The 20,845-nt window shown below is 38.7% G+C and overlaps 1 protein-coding gene across 2 annotated transcripts in view; it reads left to right on the top strand.

Annotated features, from left to right (window-relative positions):
* Nucleotides 1-13,960, top strand: part of PPA2 (inorganic pyrophosphatase 2) — a 37,212-nt gene extending 23,252 nt beyond the window's left edge. Inside the window, exons 8-12 of one of the 2 annotated variants that reach the window (XM_080622277.1) lie at nt 4,146-4,273; nt 6,022-6,107; nt 7,648-7,717; nt 12,704-12,743; nt 13,773-13,960. In XM_080622277.1, the coding sequence (XP_080478403.1) occupies nt 4,146-4,273; nt 6,022-6,107; nt 7,648-7,717; nt 12,704-12,743; nt 13,773-13,801 (353 nt within the window). In that variant the 3' untranslated portion in view covers nt 13,802-13,960. Of the gene's footprint in view, nt 1-4,145; nt 4,274-6,021; nt 6,108-7,647; nt 7,718-12,703; nt 13,721-13,772 lie in introns of those variants that run through there. The other variant, XM_080622276.1, reaches the window with a different exon arrangement.
* Nucleotides 13,961-20,845: the final 6,885 nt, after the last annotated feature.

Genomic DNA, 20,845 nt, shown 5'->3' with positions numbered 1-20,845 from the left:
GTGTTGCCACGCTTCTTTTCTGATGTGCAACTGAAGATTGCCCTTTTTTTAAGTGATCAAACCCTAAATGGCAAAACCAAATCATATTGCATACTTTGTACCATATATTGTTATAGACCCTTGCATGTGAGTGTATTTATATGCAGAGAAGCAGCAGAGGCCCTGAAAAACCTTTGTTGTGGATTTGTGTAAGCATTCAATATAAAGAAATTATCTGTACTGAGACTCCTCTCTTACTCACTCACACCATGCTGCAAAAAACACACCAAATGCCTTTATATGGAATATAGCTGCTGCTTCCTGTAAATGTTTATAAGATGTTATTAAAAACATATGTCCTCTCTTCCCACAGACCTTGTTTAGAAAGCTTGCTGTTGTTTTAGCTTTGCTTGCAAGAAGCAGCATCTGTTGTACTAAAAATGGTAGTTTTGTACAAATGCTTTTGTTGCTCTCTTTTGGAAAGCCAGATAGAATTGGGATCCACGTTTGCATTGGCGCACTCCCTTCACAGAGACCTAACAGCGGTTGTTTTTACCATCCTCAACAGGTTTTCCTCATTGAGACTAAACTGCAACCCTTAATGTGATTAGCCATCTCTTTTTAACACTTGGTGCTTAATTTTGTTTCCAAGAAAAATGGGGCCTGTGGTGGTATGTAGGCAGTGTAAAGAAATTGCTGCCTAGAGCCCAGTGGGTACTTGCTGATAATATACCTGCAGGAGCCTGACCTTTCTGCTGTGTCACTCTGAGCAGGACTTGCTTGCAGATGAGAAATCACATTAAGCCAGGTACATGCTTGCTATTCCCATACTTGCTTAGCCCCTTTTGACATCAATGTGAGTACATAGCTCTAAGGGAAGGTAAGCAGTCAGGGTCAGATAAAAGTGCCTAACAGTGTCTGCTTCAGAAAAGACATCAAAATATTTTTTTTTAAATCATAATATGCATCTAATCTCTATAGATATTAGTGCAGTAAGTCACTGTGCTTCTCAGTGTGATCTTTTCTTTTACCTTTCTTGGCTTATTCTTCTGTTTTCTGAGTGTTATTTCTGTTTCTTTCCCTGATATCCCAAATATGCTGTTTGGGTTTCAAAAAGGAGGAGAAGCTAGCTGTATTTAAAGCTTTTCTATGCTGCCTTTTAATGAATTGGAGAGGTAGCTGTTGAGTGATGCGAGAGCTTGTATTTTGTGCTATGTGCTGACTCCACAGCAACAGGATTGATTTTTTTTTTTTTTTTTTTTTTTTTGTTACACTGTTGCATGTTTCTAGCTGCTTGCTGCCAGCTCCCCTCATAATGCAGGTGTTTTGGTTGGTTTCTTTTTTTTCCTTCAGCCATTTAAGCTTCATTTGCTGCTCAGTAGCTGCCCTTCATAATAAAGAATAATGAAGTGAAACATGGGGATGAAGAAGAATAACTTGCAAGGAACCAAGGAAATAAAGCAGCCACTGTCCCCCTTCTTAAGTCCTCAAAACCAGAATATGTAAGAGCCAGGACTTTAGGGGCCATGTAAAAAAGCCGTAGCCTGATTATGTGTAGTCATTTTACCTAGACAAGGTATTTTCCAGTAGAGAGAGTGTGAAATTCAGAGAGATAATTCAGAGAGATTAAGTCCATAAAGATGGTCATCCCATCCAGGTAATGAAAGCCTGCCCCAAATCCTCTTCTAATATTTGAGTCCTTTAGAGAAATACAAACAAAGTCTATAAACAACAGATGGGGAAGGGCCCAAGTGTCAGTTAGCAAACAGCAAAGAACTTCTGATGAACAATTTTTATTGGGAATAGGAGGCAAATAACCAAGTAGGAAGGGTGGAGAAGCAGAGTTAGGGAAGAAGTTTGCTGGAACAGGACCCAGAAGGAAGGAGCAGCAGTCTGAGAAAGTATGCTTGAATTTAAGTAGTGTCTGGAGATGAAGATTTGATGTTCATTCACTACTAGGAGCCAAGAAATTGCTGTCGCAGTCTGGTTTGCTTTACAGACTTGGCGAGATACTGTGTCTTCATCGTGTAGTAGAAAATGTGAGTTCAAACCTTACAAGAGGAGGAGGTGATAAGGGCTCAAGATGGAGGAGGGATGTTCCCTTGCTTAAAAGAACAGGATGATACACTTGGAACACTGAAACTGATTTGAATTGGAGCTGCAGTTTTATTAGTGCCCAAATGAAGCATCCTATCTCTGTCCAGGACTGTGTCCTCTTCTAAATCATTCCTTCTTGTTTGGTCTCACCTACCTACCCTAGTGAAAGGCTTATACTCTTAAACATCCATTCCAGCTAGAAAACCTGCCTCTAGCACAGCCTTATGTGCTTTTTTCTGGGATCCTGCCAATGAAACTCCCTAATCTTCTACAGGCAGATGGCCAGCAGCCAAGTTCAAAATGTGTGTTACTCTGAGTCCATAAACACGTAACCCTATTAAGTGTGTGCTGAAGCAAAAATTTACATAGGGTTCTTCAAAGCTTTGTGTTTTATTCTTTGAGTAGAGTGTGATCCAGTGGAATTTGGGAGTGGCATCTATCAGATGTCTGTGAACGCTCAGCTTATGTTCTCATATAGGTTTGATTTCACAGTTCAGTCCACTTGTCATCTGTCTTGGTGGTCTACAGAGAATTGAATGGTCTGTAGCACAAGACTTTTTCCCTTCTCTTAACACTTCTCTTTAAAGATATTCAACTGTCTTTGAGGTTCACAGACTAGATTTTTGAAAGACATTTAGGCACCTAAAGATGGAAAGCACATGACTATATGTCCATTCTGTGGACTAAGCGATTCTGAAAATCTCTTTTATAGGACTGGATAGACAGAAGAGTTTCAGCAAGAATTGCTATCAACCAGGAGATGTCAGTGAGGCATATCTATGGGAGAAGAGAATGAAGTAGCCAAGCAGTATTGAGAGAGAGCAAGAGGGAATTGGGAAGGGAGAGTGAGCAAGTGGCTTGCAAAACACTGGAGGAGAGTAGCACCATGGAAGGTGGCCTGGACAGAGTGAGGTTAAACAGCTGGAAGACTGCATGCAAAGTACAGCAATAAGAAGTTGGCTTTTGTTTTCATCAGAAGTGACTATAGGAGGGACAGAGATCGAAAGAGAAGGCTTACACCAACTACAGAAAGTACTTGGCTTCTGGAAAGGACAAAATCCTTTATTGTATCAAAATCAGTTAAAATTGTCAACATACTGCTGGGGAGTTAATTTACCAAGGGGCTGATGGGACCAACTCATTGCAGGTAACAGGAGTGATGGTAGTGGCACAGGGCAAGTGGGTGACATTGGATATGCATAACAGAAGTAAGCATTTAAGATCCTGAACTGCGTCTTTGCTAAAGCAGTATAGCCCTCAAGCAGAACTACTGAGTGGCTGTTTAATCTCTCTGTACCCACTGTGGCAGTGATCTGTAGCAGTGTTCATCGCTGCCTCCCAGGGGTGTCCTGCAGATGGCATGCATTCCTTTTTGTGTCCTGTTCCATCTTTACATAGTAAGATAATATAGGTAAAGGTAGAATTGGCTTATCACTGTGAGTGTGCGGATATCACAAGTTTATCAATAGAGTTAGTGTTTAGTGCTCCTGGCGCATACCTGTTTTCTATCTAAGGGGCTGAATTTGAAAGTAATGTGAGGAAGGGATGCCTTTAATACAACTTGGAGAAGTCAAGCCTATATTTTGGTTTGAGGTGCTGGTTTAAAAATCCAGGTGTTGAAATTGTTTTTACTAGGTAGTCTTTCATTATCAAATGAATGCTTGTAGTCCCTGCAGTTGCTGGGGAAAAAAAATTACCTCGCTGAATAAGTATTATTGCAAGAGGTACCTACTGAGATGAAAGCCTATAAATATGGAATTTTCTTCCTCTCCTGTCATCAAGTATGGTCCTTTTATTCATTGTCCCTTTGGGTCTTAATTAACGAAGGGCAGGAGGCAACTGGTTTACCTGTTTGTGTGGTTGTGAAATCATAAGATATCAACTATGGGCAGCTAATGTAATAAAATGAAGTTCCCCGATGACTTTGAAAGTGCTCAGTGAAATCAAATTGCTTGCAGATCCTTTATGAGACTTTAAAAGATGAATGTTACAATGAATGTTACACAAAACTGTGACTAAAAATGAGTGGTCTTCTTTCCCCCCCCCCCCCTCTTCTTTTTAACCTACAGATATTGATGATGTCAGGAAGCACAAACCAGGTTACCTCGAGGCTACGGTTGACTGGTTCCGAGCATATAAGGTCCCTGATGGTAAACCACAAAATCACTTCGCTTTTAATGGAGAATTTAAAAACAAGGTGAAGATAATACAAAATTAAAGATGCATCGTTCTGTCATGTGGTCTCTTTAATACATTCTAGAGGCTTTGGAATTGTAAAAGAGGAAGTTTAAGTAAAAGAATTTTTATGAGGAATCTTTGAATACAATTTATTAGGCTAGGAATAAATAACGTTTGCTGTCTTCCATTTTATCAGGAGAAAATGCATAGGTTATTAAAGGAAGTTCTAATCCTGACAAGGCTTACACACACATCTGTGTGTTTGTAGGTTGTTTTTTTTCCCCCACAGCATTTTTGTTCTTCCTGTCAGAGGAATGAACAGATTGTCTTTTCAGGTATTTTTTTCAGTCCTGAATGGTAATTTATCCTGACTTTTTTTAAGGCTGTGCAGTTTAAAGCAGACAGTGGGCTGCGTATTTTTTCATATTTGGTATTTGTTCAAGGTATACTTTTTCCTGGTAATTCTATGTGAAAACATTTGAGCTGGTTTTGTGTTGAAGGCTAACCTTCAAGAAAGACCCAGGCGGGACCTGAGAATAGACCTTGCTGAAGAAAACACCTGGATTTTTCCAGTGCAAATTGGGTGTGATTTGAGTAGAAGTGCTTTGAAAACTGTGTATTGCACACTCTCTGTAGACTATTTTTGGCAAAGAATCACAGGTTCCCAATGAGTGATGTCCATGTGTCAGCTACTTTGGCCTTGCAGTGTGCTATCAAAGTTATAAAATGCCTTCTAACCAGCACAGGCAACTTTACATGTTTTGTCTGGTTAAAGAGATGTCCTGAACTCCCCTCTGCACTAAACGTGTCTTTTAAATCAATCAAATGTGGAGTTGTAAAGCTTGATAACTTGATCTCTCCGCTGTTCTCCCAGGAACTGCTCTTAGAGATTTTCCTGCTATGTAAAGCAGTGCATTGCTCTGTAGTGACAGTTTAATGGGTATATCCCTGTCAGGCCATTGGAGTTCAGGCTTGAAGGCACTAAATGCCCTCTGAGATAGCTAGTTTGGAGCACTTGAGTGATTCTCAAGCATTTCTAGAAACCCAGGATGTGGTGAGGCGGCTATGGCTGTGCTCCAGCAGCTCTGGTGAAGTTCACAATGTTCCAGTGGCATTTTGCCAATTCACTCCTTGTTAGGAAATGTGAATGTTCTCTTGGCAGCTTTTTGCAAGCCAGTCTAGATATCATCTGGACACCAAGGGCTTATTTTACTGTATTTTTTGAAGCTTTTTCATCGCCACTCCCTTCCCAATATTATTTTTGTTTCAAATGAACACAAACTGCCAGGCAGCTGACATGTTACGTTGGTCTAAATGTTTAAGTGTATGATTGGGCAATTAATGAAGTAAATGCAAATTTTGCCACTAGAGGGGAAACCTAAACTCTGACCCTGATGTGCATGTGTAACAAGGAGTCATAGTTCACACACTTTGTCCCATTTAGGACTTGGTACAGTTTTCTCCAACTGTAGGTGTCTGCGTAGCATCTAGTACTGATTTCTTGAGGTTATTTTTATATGCAGCCTTTGTGTTTTCTGGCTGCAGTTTGAGGGAAAGTCCTGAATGTGTTACCAGTGCCTTTGACAGATAGTGAAGTTTGTTTCTTCTCACAGAAAAGGTGTTATATTTTCCAGAAATTTAATGAGGCCTCAAAGGAGGCTCCTTAAAATGACACATGAAACACTCTCTTTTAATAAACTAGTTATATGGCTTTTTTTCTGTTTAACAACTTTTTAATTCATGAAACTTTTCCTTGATGCAAACTAGGATTTTGCTGTTGAAATTATCAAATCCACCCATGAATACTGGAAAGCTTTGCTTCATAAAAAAGCTGATGGAGGTAATGTTAAATGGTGAGTATCTAGTCTTTTCCTTTTTCTATTGTGCTAGTACTAGTGGTGTTCAGTATATGGCACATGTGCATTAACTGCTTAGTTGTTTTTTTTTTAACTTTGAGGTGACAGGAATATTCATGGTTTTAATTGATAATAGACTCCAGTTGGCTAATTGCACCTTGTATGACAATGACTTACGGTAAATGATTACAAAAATAGGCTGATAAAGTGATACAGATTACTTCAGCTTCTGAGAAATGGACCCACAGTGTTCATTCAGGACCATTTTGGGAAAACCTTGGTATCCGATGGAGATCCTCTTGTCACTGTTTATTCCGTGCTTCAGTGCTGCATTGCTGTTTTGCAGAATTCTTTTGCAGCTTATCATTCCATATTTTTCAGTTGTTCTCTGGAATGAGAGAACCGAATTAGTGTTCTTCACTAGCCTTTGGCCTGATTCAGGTCAAAGTGGACTTTACTGAGCTGTATGGACTGGTTTGCTTTCTGGCAGTTCTGGCACCAGAGGCCCTCAAGAACAGGCGGGTATCTTTGCCTGGTGCTTTCCAAGGACTGTAAGTTGCCATTAGCTAAACCAGAGAGAAAAGGCTGTGGGGGAACCTGTGCTCAGAGAGTCACTGTCATCTTCTACTTTATTGGGAAAATGTGACTTTCTCTTTCTTGGAACTGATTAAACACCTTACCAGTTGGACAGAGTGGTCATTCTACTTTAGCATGGCAATAATACTATATGATAATAATCAAATGTCAGTCTTGATCATTTCAGAGGCACTTTGAGCTTCACATTGATGAAATTAAAAAGTAATTAAAATTGCACCATTCCTTTGAGGATTGAATTTCTTGCTGTTTAATCTTTAGGACCTTAAAAACTCGTGACCAAACTCACTTTTGGTATGAAACAGTGTGTATTAATGGGGAAACATTTCTGCAAAATACTTGGTCCCAGAGTTTGTCTGCTCTCTGAAAGCAGCACAGGTATCTGCTGCTGTATGTAAGAGCAGAATTTTGACCGGTTCTTTCCTTCTTGTTAGATACTGCAGGCAGGCTACTGCAAACCACAGCATCTGCCACAGAGTCTGGCCATCCTGCAAGGCACAAGAAACAGGGGGATATTCGCACCATCTGTCATAGCCATCCGTATAGGTCTTGAACTACCTCAGAAGTGCTAGTTTATCTCTGCTAACTTTTTTGGTGGAGGTTACTTTCTTAACTGTAGTCCTCTGAAATTTACCCAAGTTAGCTGCCAGAAGCGCTGAGTGTGAGCGCTGCTTGCATTAATATAGAATGTATATTAAGGAAGCCCCTCAAACCCATAGAAACAAAAAACTGCTCCTCCACACCCCCTTCCCTTCCAGCATCATTGGTTACTTTGTGTTTTTGCAGATACACATTTCTTGCAAATACACATACTTGAGCTCTATGTGATTGCAAATACACATACTTGAGCTCTATGTGAAGGTGTTTTTTCCCCATAGGTACTTAATTGTGTGTGTGTCTCTTCTGGTGATTGATAGAACATGTTTTTAATTCTATTTTTCAGCACAAATGTTTTGGTGAGGGACAGCCCATTTTGTTGCAGCGAGGAGGATGCCCGATCAATTGTGCAGTCGGTAAGGGTACTTACTTTTTTGTCCCACCCTTTTTTAAAAAGTAATGAATAGGAAAAGAAGATTCAGAGCTCCGAAACTGAAATCAAGTAGCTCAACTGAAATGGTCCTTAAACAGAAATCTAAGGCATAAAGTAAAAGAGCACAAACCTTGTGGGGGAAATGTAAGTCTTATAATATAAACCTTTCATTACAGTGGTCCAATTGTTGCTTTCTGGCAGGTTCATTACTGTTCTGGTGGGGTTTTTTGTTTTGTTGTTGTTTTTTTTCCTTTGGGTTTTCTTTTTTCTTCTTTTTTTCCCTTCTGTAGTGCTGTTTCTTGTGATCCTGAATAGCAAGATGGACTGCTATTTGTATCTCGCCGGCTGTCTTCTCTGTCTCCCCTGTTGCCATGAGTTACCACCCAGTGTTAGAGCTCATTGACTAGCTGACTGTAGTCCCTGATCACTAAAGGGATCCTTTGTTTGTCTACTTGCATAATTAAATACATTGCTGTAAGAGAGAGGGATGGTTTTTTTGAATGTTTCTTAAAGAATGCTTGTCATATTGTGAGAATTAACATAAAATTAAAACATGCAGGTTTCCTGTTCAGGCAAGAAAAATGTCCTGCAGGTCTGATGCTTTCATGTGCAAATACTACTGGAGGAGAATTTCTTTCATTTTAAAATATGCTAGTTTGGGTGCCAGAAATTAAGCAAGGCTACCAGAAATTACATGGAGAAAAGTACCCCCAAGTATTACTTTTTTTTGTTTTTAAACATATGCCATGACTAAGCCTGTGCTCATGACCACATGAGCATGGCAGGTGTTTTGCATGTGTGCATGGCTGCCTGGGCAGTCAGTGTTTTGCTTCACTAGTCACAGTAATTATGCAAGTTCAGGTATCAAAGAAGACACCATCCACTGTCTGTGAAGTTAACATTCCAACAGCATTTCTAGTAAGAATGTGTTGTCCTGAGTGGTGTTTTATCACAAATAAGACTGTCAGTTTCAAAGAAAAGTTGGTTTAAGTCATAAAGAAGTATCAAACTTAACTGGTTTTCTTACTCCGGTCTCTTGCTTTCAGTGCTACTTTAAAAGTACCTATATGACTGCACTTGTGAATGTTGATTAATGGGACTGTAAGATTTAAATGAAAGAAAAACTCATTTTGGAATTCAAATACGGTTTTAGACATGTCAGCAAATACTTCCTCCGTACTTTGAAATTTACAATAACTTTTAGTGAGTATTTGAATGCAACTAAAATTTAAAGTCAAACGTAGTTGGATGGTGACAAAACTGCAAAGAAACATTTCCTTTTGTGTTATGTGGTGTTTGTACTTTGAAGCATGTAGGGTCAATAATTATCTGTTTAAATGAGCAGTATCTGTTCTGTCTCTTAATAACAAACCAGATTTTTTTCCTGGGAGAAAGGTTAGTAAAAATGGTTAATAAAATAGGTACCTTATATCAGACTTTAATGTCTATTTTATTGTGAACACTTTAATAACAATATTACTGCTTCCTGGCTTTTTTGTGCCTCACGTGGTTTTATTTTAAGTGATAACTCTTTTTGTGAAGTTGTCATCATGTATTCATTTCTCTCATTCTGTTTCAGTTCAGCCTAAGTGTTTTAACACTGTCCTTGAAGGGTACTGTCTCTTGGCACCTTTCAGACAGGGAAAAGATGCATTACTCTTCTAAATACTGTTCATACTCCATGCAATTTCCAATCTACAATAACTAAAAAAAGTAAAATGTTTTTTAAATATGAATGGTGGACAGTCAAGCTCTAAATGTGCAAGTCAACCTCCATGCTTATATTTAAGGCAGGTATCTTTTTGTCTAGTGCACTACTCTGCTCACTTTGGTTGTCAGGCATTCATGTCTTTCAAACTGAAGTGAAAGTACGTGAGTGTTGGCCTTAGAATTTTAATGGCTGTGGTAATTTTAAATGAAAGCTGCCTGTGTCTGGAGTTTGTTTTGTTTTGTTTGAGTGTTTTTTGTTTCTAAACTAAAAGCAGATACATTTTCTTCTGATTTATGTCCATCTATTAACTTCTGGGTAAAACCAGAAGAGTGAAGGCTGAGGTAGAGATTTTGTGTGCAAGTACAGCGAGAAACATATTTCAGCTACAGCAAAATTTCTGAGCTGCTTGTGCAGTGAGAAGTGGTTCCCCACGATTTGGTGTCCTGGATCAGACTCCAGTTACGGAATTTTTAAGTGGGTGATAATTGCCATAGATCGGGTATCTTGAGTTCTCAAAAAACCCCAACAAACCAAACCAGCAAAACCCCCGCCAAAATCCAAAAGGCAACACTCAGTGTTGTTATGAAACAATTTTTATGGTGAGCAAGTTCCCTATAAGTAAGAGCCAAATGGAAACCAAATAAATCCTTACCAAATGCTTACCAAATTGTGCACTAATCAGAATTTCATATAGATTTTGATTGGGAATTCCCAAGAAAGTCCTGTTGATTTCAGTAGGATTTATTGTTCTATTATTTGACCTTTCATTATTTTACAGGTGTGGGATTAGAGTGGCTTGGCTGTGTTGAGGAATTCCCACTCCCCTGAGTTAATTTCTAGATGGTGGGCACGTGTACTGTCATCTGTATTGGTGGCAAACTAGGAATGATTTGCTGGTCAAGTTGCCATGTCCAGTCAGTCCCAAAGAGATAGAACATAATCTATGTACTGACTATCTGAACCAGCCAGAATTACATCAGCCTCCTGCAAACCTAGTCAAGTTTTAACACTAGGTGGGGAAAAATTCTAGTGTTCTATAGCATCTGAAAACTGTTTCATCTCTTTCTTGGCTCCAGTGTTAGTATATGTTGAAAATTAAACCCAGGAGGAATACAGCTTTGTAGCTCAATGTGTTAGTGCTAAGATGTACTGTTTTATTTCAGGCTTTTAAGTATTGCCATCTGTAAAATTGTCCAGGACAGCCAAACCTTTGTTTAACATTAATCCTAAGAACTGCTTGCTCACTTGCTCTGTGAAGAAGCTGCTGAGGACTTTGCAAGTTGGAAAATCTCCAGGACAATCTATATATAGTTAGTAGAGCAGTGTTTCTCAGACTTATCACATAATTCTTCCCTTATAATACTGGAAAGACCGGAAAGTGAACTAGGAAAGTTTTTCTAGGTGACATTTCTTTTGATAAAATGCAGAACAATTTCTTACAAGGGAAAATACTTGGCTTTTCCTGCTATTTCAAAGAAAAGCGCAACAAAATTTGAATCGGTGTATTTACAAATGTGTATCAAATAATTCAGATCTAAGCAAGGAAGTCAGTTAACTGCCTTTCTCCCTACATGTTTTCTGTGAGGACATTTCCATTTGGGACTTGCAGAGGCAAAATTTTCTCTTCAGTGGCCAGTTGTGAAACAAAAGATTGATAGGGTTTTAAGCTGCAGTTTGTTTTGGTGGTTTTTGTTTGGTTAGTTTTTGGGGGGTTGTTTTTATATATTTTATTTGTTTGTTTGGTTTTTAACTAGTGTTCGAGATGGAAGGGTTGCACAGTGAAGGGACTCCTGGTTCAGTGGGATGAGGTTTTGATCTGGTCCTGGTGGGAAGGTGCTGAGTCCTTATCTCAAACTTTCGGAGCAGTTACCCCAGAAGTGGCAAGTATCTGCTTATATGCAGTGACCACTGGTTCTTCCTGCGTTACGTGATAAAGCTTTGGTTTTGCTGAAAAGAGAGGGAATGCTCTGGTGGTAAAGCCTGGAAGACCTGTGTTACGTTTGTCATGCTAGCACATCCTTTCAGACCAGTCACATAACCCCCCTGTGCAGGTAGTTATCCTGGGTAAATTGGGGAAAAAGAATACTGTTTTTCTCTTCCTTCCTTCTAGGCTTCAACTGGCTCTTGAGTGGATTGAGCCCCATGCCTGCTTGGACACAGGGAGGCTAGCAAGGGAATTTCACACCAATGCAGCTCAGTCTGAGTGCTGTGCTTTGCTGTGCTAAGCCTGGCTGTGCAGCTTCTGGCTCAGCCTGCCTGCCTGCCTGCAGGGTACTGCAAAGTTTTCATTCATGTGGTCACTGTGCAGTTTTGTTCTCCTGAAGCTTCAAACAGCTGTAAACCCTGCCTTTGAGGCTGTTTCTTTTCTGCATGGGTTACCCAAGTGATTTATTCCTGGGTTTATCTGCTGGGTAAGCATAGTTGGTGTGGGCTTATCTCATAACAAAGGCCAACATCCACCTGATTTTTGCACTTGATTTGTGCATGTGGGTGAGCGTTGCAGGATTCCTTGTGCCAACATGCTCTCTGTTTCTTTTTCATTGGTTATGTCAGTTGGAAATGTCGGAAGGGCAGTGGAGTATTGTTACTATGCAGTAACCAGCATCCTCATCATGAGGCAGGTTGCTTCCAGCAGGTGTTAAAACTGGCTTTAATTTTTGTCCTTTAAGTTACAGCATGTCCTTTAAGATATACTGTGTAATACTGCAATTGAATAATGGTGTATCCAGCTTTGAAGTGTCAGACCTACATTTTAAAACAATTTGTCACTTTTCACAGAACTGAATCCTACTCTGTCAAAATGTAATTGTAAGAGAGTATAATTCCACATTGATTTAAAAATGCATATATGTAATGTAAATTGTGTGTGTGTGTATATATATTCACATGCATGCCTTGTACTGAAACAGGTATAGTAATGTAAAGGCATTTTTACTCTTTAGTATGCAAACAGCAGATCCTGTTTCCTGAAAGACGATACAGTAGGAAAATCCTCTTTATGTTAGGTAAGGTGTTAATCTGTCACTCATAATTAGTGTGATTGTTTTGTCATTTATGAGCATCAAAGAAATTTGCACAGTAGCTGGCAGGGGAAACTGTAAGGTAGGATATTGTCCTGAGGGGCAACAGAAAGTTTTGGTTTTCTTAGTGTCTCTTGACTTCAGCAGTAAAACAGCTTTGAGTTTCGGTGCTCTCTGTGAAACTGAATACTGATATGTTATTCCTATTGGTTTTCTTTTTTTTTTTCCCTTTCTTTAGGCACCAGTGCATGTGAATGGAGATTCTGTTTCCCCAGAAGGTATTTTTCCCCAAATACAATACAGTTTTTCTAATCATTTGCTTTAAAAGTTGACATAAAAACTGTCGTTGTAAAAAGGTATTTTGTGCACATGAGAATGATAAGTTACCTCCTGTCAGACTGCAGTGCCTGTCCCCTGTTAAATAGAACATGAATAGAAATTCATAGATGGTTAGTGGAAGAAGATTGTTTTTGAGTAGGAGCAAAAGCATAGACTGTATAAAAAGATGAGAAGACTAAGTTTTTCTGTCACTGATCATGGAAGGCAAATGCATGACATTTATCCTTTTTTCAAGGAGAAATGTTGCTTTGCCATAAGTTTTTGTCATTCCTCACAGTAGCTAACTAATCAAATAAACAGCTCCTTTTCCTAAAATTGACATAACTATACTTTTCAAGTGTAAGTTCTAAAGACAGAATTCTCTTTTCACTGTTACGACTGTTTTTCATGTTAACAGAACATGTGTTTTTCTTCAAGAAGAATGTATCCTGCATTTTCATTTTTGTTAACTGCTTCTAAAAGAAGATATTTTTCTACTGGCAGGAGCACTAGAGAAGATAATACGTGCTTTTTGAGATGGAGGGAGTGACAGAAACACTAAGGGAAACTTAGTCATGAATCAAGTTCCAGATTGTTTGCAAAGTAACATCTGTGTAATCCATGTCATGGGAAAGTAAATTGCATTCCATTTGCCCTTATATGGCATGCCAATAAATAGCATTTATTTACTGAAGTATTACATCTCAGACCTCTGACAGGGAACTGATCTGCCTGATCTTTGATGTTTTCCAGGGATGGTCACATCAGTGTTCTAACTTGTTGCAGGATTGTTCAGCCAAACTGTTAAAGTGAACAAATACTATTTTGAGGCCATGCTTTGCACGGGCTGGGGATGGATCTTACCTGGAAGTATTGTTATGGGAGGGGAGATAGCTGAAAGGGCAGAATATTGCTTTTTCAAGTGTTTGGGTATGGATAGTTGTATAGAACTAATGTCATTCTTGATGTGTTTGGGTTTTTTTTCTTAGTTGATTCCTGGTACTTTTTCCCCAAGTGATTGTCAAAGTGTTCTGAAGCTGCATCATCAAATCTTGAAGTTGTCCCTTTTTTGAAGACTGGCAAAAGCACTAACTAACTGTTGGGTTCCTGTTGAAACAACTTTCCAACATGTGTAAACCTTCTCTCATGTAAATAAATGTTGACATTATAAAATGAATGTTTCCTTTCTCTGTCTGTCTTTGTGCAGGGTGGAGCAGAGGGAAGAGGAGGGTTTACTTGCTTGTTTGTTTCTGAATCTCAGAACTCCAGAATTACTCTTACCCACTCAGGAAGTGTAGTATCAAATGAGATGGTCTTCAGCCTTCTTCTTTAGATTTTTGGTTAATCCATCAGGGTGCATAGGAGCCTGTTAATTTATATTTTAGAACTTGTTTGGCTGCCCTGACTGTAATCCATTTCAAGTAGACAATAATCTTTATGTAATAGGCTTAGCAGTTTACCATGTTCTTTAATATACAACTTTGTGCCATTTCCTGAGTTGTATTCGCTTTTGTGCCCAGTTGTCTCTGCATGCTTCGTAGAGTTAGGAGCAGAGCATATGTGCTTTAGAAAAACAAGTACAACTTCACCCCAAAGACTAATTCAACTAGGAAGGGCTGATGCCATAACAATTGAACTAAGGATGTACGTGTGCTTTCTGTACTACATCCTGTTTTGTTAACTTGTGTATTTCATCACACAGGAAAGACTCTTCTTATGGAAAGCTTCCATTTTTAGTATTGTGTATGCATGAAGATTTTTGACAGGTTCTCATTCAGTGAGACAAGATTAATAAAGTGTATAGAACTGAACTTCGTGCTTTCATGGTAAAAATAATCTGCCATTTTTTTCTACTGCAGGATTGTATCTGGCCTGGCTGTACTCAGGGTGCTCATGAAAAACAAAACCAAAAAAAGCCAGCTGTTAAGTAAAAAGAGAGGAAACGGTAATACAGACAGACAGCTTTATCTCAGCTTGTTGCTGGGACGAGAGGTGAGCACCATCTGCTTTGTATGTGACTGAAACAAAAGGTTAATATTGCTGGCACATGATGGAAATGGAGGGTAGAGAACTGAAAAAGGCTGTGGTTTAAAATAGAGGACTAACTTTTCCTTACAAATATTAAGTTATTAGTAAGAAGGCTTTTGCCTTTGAGAATGTTTCTTTGATTTTTAGGCAATGATTTTCCTGGTTTAGAGACTTTCCTGTAGTGTACTGTCTAGTGTAGAAGCACCAGTCACTTCAGAGGTCTCAGTTTGGGCCTCAGCAGTTGGGACTAGATGGAGTACTCCCCTCTGCATAGAGTTTTGCATTCTTTTATACGCAGAGTTTAGGTGTGGTATGAAAAATGCAACATAAATCTCAGATGTCAAGGACTACCTTTTTTTTTTTTTCAAGTCAAGAGATACATTACATCCACCATACATTTACAGTACTGATTTCCCATGCTTCAGAAATCTGAGTACATGCAGCATTATGCCTACAGATACAATGGCTAAATGTTTCCCTGACATCTTGGGTTCACGTGCAGCCTCTCTAAGAGGTTTCTTTGGTTAGAGCTGAGCTCTTGTGGAGTGCAGAACAGCTGCTGTATTTACCCCTATGGTGGTACATCTAGGGGGCTTCCTGTTTTGTAGAGTGCTTAGAGACAGCTGCACAATGAAGGGCACTATGTAAAATCAAATTATCTTCCCTATACAGTGGTCACTGCTGTCCTATTTTTCTTTTTTGGGGGCATAGAATGAAAAGCTGTATGCATTTGAAAAAGTATTGACTACAAACGTAACCCATGCTGAACTATCATGAGCAGGTCAGATCAGATGAGACTTTGTGCAAGAAAACAACAAATAGTACTTGGGAAAGCTGAAAAGTGATTGGAAATGCCTACTACTGTCATAAATTGAAAAATGTGAAAATATTTCTCACCTCATGGAGTACCTAAACAGATGACTCGTCTTTAGCAGGCAAGAGCTACTTTCAACGTGTGTTTATGTACATTTTCTAAAGACTTCTTCTAAGTGGAATAAAAAGATGTACTGCTGTGCGTAGCCTTGCTGCTAAAATATACTGAATGTGACTGGCATGGATTTGAGAAATGAAGCATAATAAAATATCTGTGGAGAGGATGTCTGCAAATAAGAGGATTAGGGGGATAGGACAGAGAGAGTAGAATATATTTTTCAAATCTCCTCAGGAAAAACAAGTCTGTGCAATAAACGCTTTTTATTTTATTCTGGCTTTTTTTTCGCAGGCTAGTTCTTCCGTTTGTACTATATGCCGTTATTGGTTTTAAAATTGGTTTCATTTTAGTGGGAAGCTTAGTGTACCAGTGTCCACTTCTCAATAGGTTTCTGAAAAGAACTTTTTTATATCTGATACTAATATTTCCTGGGAAGATGTTTTGAAGAGAAACATTTTTATTTCCCTGACGAGGAAGGAATTCCATCTTAACTGTATTTGCTGTGTTGAATATGTAATACACATTTCTTTCAGGGGTAACTTTGCATCTCTGTTTCCTCTTTGTTTTGGAGTGAAAGGAGAGGTTACTTCCCTCTTCCTCCTCCCTCTATTGTGATGGTAAAGGCTATTTTTACGTGCATAAATCATTAGCTGCTGCTCAAAATAGTACCTTTTATTGACAAGGAATCTGCACTTCAGTCCCCCAGTTGGGGTTTGAGTTTTACTTACATGGAAATAATGTTCATTATTCTTTCAAGGGTGGAAATAAAAGGACTGTGAAAATAGTATGTTGTTGTCACTGTTAGGATGTTATTTTCATGCTGTTAGTAACAACAGACATCCTGTGAAAACCCCCAAAAGAATATAAAGTAATTGTGAAGTGTGTTTGAGAGAATTCTTCATAGATGTCATGCAAGGAGAGTGCCTTACGATAGCTTGCCTATGGTCGTCACTTCTATTAACACTTGAGAACTATGGCATGAAGCAGTTGTAAACTGACCAACATATTATTTCATCATGCTTTTCTTTGCTTTTACTGGGATTGAATCTTTTTAATGTGTTGTAGTTCAATTTTAGTCAAGTTAAAAGGCAAAACTAATGTTAAGTCAGTAGGGTGCACAGTTTTTTCTGCCCTTGCTGTGAAGGTGATTTCTTAGCCAGGTTTAGTAACCTGGGTACTTTCTACCCCCTGAGGATAAGAGATCTGGGATTTAGAGAACAAAAACGTGAAAAGTTAGCTGGAAGAGAAAAGAAAGAATGGAAGACATCTAGGTGGTCCAGTCCAATAAAAATAATGAATAGAATATGAAATAGGAGTGTCTGAAATACTTTAACACAAAGTTGCCTAAATATTTCAGCAATATGTAACAATGCTGATTTCATGTGTCCAGAGAGGTCAATGGAATGCATTTGCCAAGGAAAAATGTTTATCTACCACACAGCAGTTGGAATTGTAAGCATCTGTCTTGGGCTGAAGAGGCTTAAGTGTAGTCACCTAAAAGGCTGCACTTTATAGCTGTTACTAGCTTTATGCTCATTTATTGCTAGATATATCAGGACAGCAATATTGGAATGTTAATGAAACTGGTTTGTCTACTCTGTATGTCTGACTGCTGCTATTACAACTACATGCTCGGAGTTTTCCTTAAACATTTTGTATTTAACATTGCAAATATGCTGAAGAGTAAACATCTACCTGGTGTCAAAAGCCCTAGGTTGGAATACAAAGAATTAACTTTAAATTCTACTTTCACATAGTGTACCTTGCAGGCTTGGGCCATGTGTACTCTTTATGCTACCTGTAAAATGAGTAGAAAAGTTTCTTCTGTGAGTGGTCTGATTTCTTCCAGAGACCTGACACTTTCACAACACTGAGAAGGGAGCTCCTTTCAGTGTCTAGGAAAATGTAGGATACATTCAGCTTTGGTTACAGTAAGAAAGTTAGCTATACTGACAGGCTTTCTGAAGGATTTGACTGAAGATGCAGGCTTGCTAGTCAGACTGAGGGTTGTCTGATGGTGTAATTGTCTTACGAGTGAAAAGAGCATCAGTGGTGGTGAAAGTTCAAGGTGTAAATTGGCATCTTCGTCCTTGTGGGTTCTGCAGGAGACAGACTCAGTTCTTAAGCAGGTCTTTAGGTCCCCTAATGGCCTTTGTGTGGTGTTTCTGGAGTGCAGAAAAGCCAATTTCAAAGCATAACTCATGATGACCTGGGAGTTCTGAGCATCTTAACTCTAAATCATACAAGGTTTGGGAACAAAGCTGGTTTAAGAGTCAAAGTGAAAATACCCTGCTAGTTCTTGCTATTTAGAAAGCCTACTATGTGCTAAAAAATCATGTCTAGTTGAGCAGTATTTGGCAGCCTGCTGTTCCTGGAGAGCTGGTTATGAGAGCAAAGGCACAGTCAGGTGAGGACAGAATTCCCCTGACAGCTGTTCACTGAAATACACTTTTGTCTCATTATTGCTTTGCTTTAACTAGATTATTTATTCCTTGTATGTGATGATTTGGGAATCAGGTATTCATAGGCCTTTATTTGGGCAGTTTTCTGATTTGGACAAACCACGTAAACCTCTCTCTTGCCTCTTTTGTATCTATAAATAGGGACAGTATGTTTATGTTACAGCAATGTTGTGGGCATTAGTTGATCAAAAACTTTATACATCAGGGAAGCCTCATTACTAACACACATCTCTCTAGGCAGCACAAAGCTGAGTGTTCAGATGAGGAGTTTTGGAATCCTGTCAAAGTTCTATAGCTATGTGTATGTGGAAGGGAAATCCTGCAAGAGAAAAGGAGTCAGGGTAAGAGCAGGGCAGCTGAGCAAGGGTCATTGTGAAGTGCATATGTAAGAAAGAAAATTGTAGCTTGTTATGAAACTAATTGGGAGAGCAAGAGGACACAAATGTGGGAAAGGAAATGGCATTGCCTTATCCTAATACAAGAGGAGATTTGAGATTCATGTTTCTGTGAACCTAAGTTTCATCAGAACATCTTTGTTACCTACCAATCATGTAATGGTGTTGCTCCCAATTATGATAATCTGCTTTGTAAAAGTAGCTCTCTGACTCACTTAGCTCTCGAGCTGGAATGGTTTGTGGGACTTCCAGCTGAAATGCAAATCAGCCCAACATGTGTCTTCAACTCACGCTTCTTGGAAGAAGTGACACAATTCTTGAAAATTTCACAATAACGTTTCTGTGACGTGCAAGCTCTTTGTTAGATACGTAGTACAGCTAATCTGAATCATACCAGTGTGCTTATGGGCTGCCTGAAAGTGTAATGTATGCAAGTTGCACAGCATGTGATCATTTTTCGTTGAGTGTGTGATCTGGTGATTTCATGTAAAAACAAAAGTTGGGATTTTTTAAGAGAAAGGAATAAAAAAGGGGTATGGGGAAGTGCCCTTTACCAGGAAGGGACAAGGCAAACTACAGCTGTTAATGAACATGTGCATACCAGCTCCTAAATTTGCAGATTTTATTCCTTTTAACTTAAGAGCCTAATCCCTTTCTAAATACAGGATTTTTAAAATAAGTTTAGCAAAATGGTTTCTTTATGTTGATTAGTTGCATAGTGAATAGAGGTAGCTGACTCATTCTCTTCTGTAATAATTGGGTTTTGTTTTCTGAATGTTCAAATTGTAAATTTTCTTTTTTAAAAAACGCCTATTTTAAAATTCTTCATCTTGAAACAATGTTGTATTGAAATCTTCTGACCCATCAAACGAAAGAGTATCCACAAAAATGGAATGCTTATTCTGCGTAACAACTAGAAAGCTATTTTTTTCTGATTTTAAAGATGCTATTTACCAGAATGTGAATGAAAAAAACATCATTTTGCAGCCATAACCATTGCTGCATCTGTTAGAATTTGTAATCATGATCAAAGAGCATTTTAGTAGGTATGTCGATATATACGCAGCACTTCAAAGAGCATTCTATAGAGTGTTTATGTATATATGTATATGTATATATATGTAAAAGAACTGGTAGAAGGATTTAATTCTATTCCTGTTCTGCTTTTGAGAGAACTTGTGGAGCAGTGGATGTTAGGGGATAGTCAGGGGCAGTGTGTATGTGAAGGAAGTGAACTCTGCAGAGACTTATCCTGACCCCTCAACCTCTATACTGTAATATCATGGTGTTACTGTTTAACATTTATATATGGTATTGAGTGATAGTGGCTGCTTGTAACAAAAAACAGTCATGTAAGCAAGACTAAAGTTTAGGTGATAAATTTAGCATACCCTAAATAGTAAAGATGTAGGATGTTGGGACCTTAGATTCACACTGTTGTATCTCAGTGTCTTGCTGGCCTATGTACCACATGTTGCTGAGGCCCAGAAAAGAAAGTCTTGTGTTCACAAAGGAGATAAAAGTAAATGAAGTGCGACTTGCCTTGAGGAAGTACTTTTCCTTGAACTGAAACCTGTCTATTGTGTCCTTTTGCCAGCTGAATCCTAGAGCTTCCTTGAACGACACCAACCAATATGTATTTCTCTAATGTGCAACCAAACTGTAAAGAGTTATCAAGCTAATACTCACCTGAAAGGGTTTTCACAAGCGCTTCGAGCTGGCATTTAGAGATTATTGACCTATGCTGTGTTACTGTAAAACACTTCTACAGCATTGGCAGAGAACTGTCGCTTCACACCAGGTGGAGGAGGTTAAAATCTTTTATTGCATCAAGAAACTTCTGCATTTAATGCAGACCTACTGAGATCTCATCTTTCTTTTTACTTTCAATCTTGTCATGCTGATGAAAGTGTAAACTAAGGGCAAGTCCTTTAGCGGAGTGACTGAAAATATTTGTGTGATGGGACTGCAGTTGAACTATTCATAGAGTCCCAGTAATTAACTGTATTTGTTAGTAGTTTTCCATTAATAAGACATTCTGGTGTAGGAGTCTGTGTATTTGACTTTTTATTCAAGCTGATGATGTTTGTTTCAGTAAAAGTGTAGTGTTTCTACCATATGCTCAAATGTTAATATGTTTAATGCCAGCAGCAGAATATTTACATTAAAGGACATGGAGCCAAGTTAAACTCAATTGCAGATTTATTAATTGGATTACAGTATTATCAGCAAAACCCAGCTGTGAT

The sequence above is a fragment of the Psittacula echo genome, assembly GCF_963264785.1.
Source record: "Psittacula echo genome assembly, chromosome: 1".
Lineage (NCBI taxonomy): Eukaryota > Metazoa > Chordata > Aves > Psittaciformes > Psittacidae > Psittacula > Psittacula echo.
This window is presented reverse-complemented; position numbering and strand designations above follow the sequence as displayed.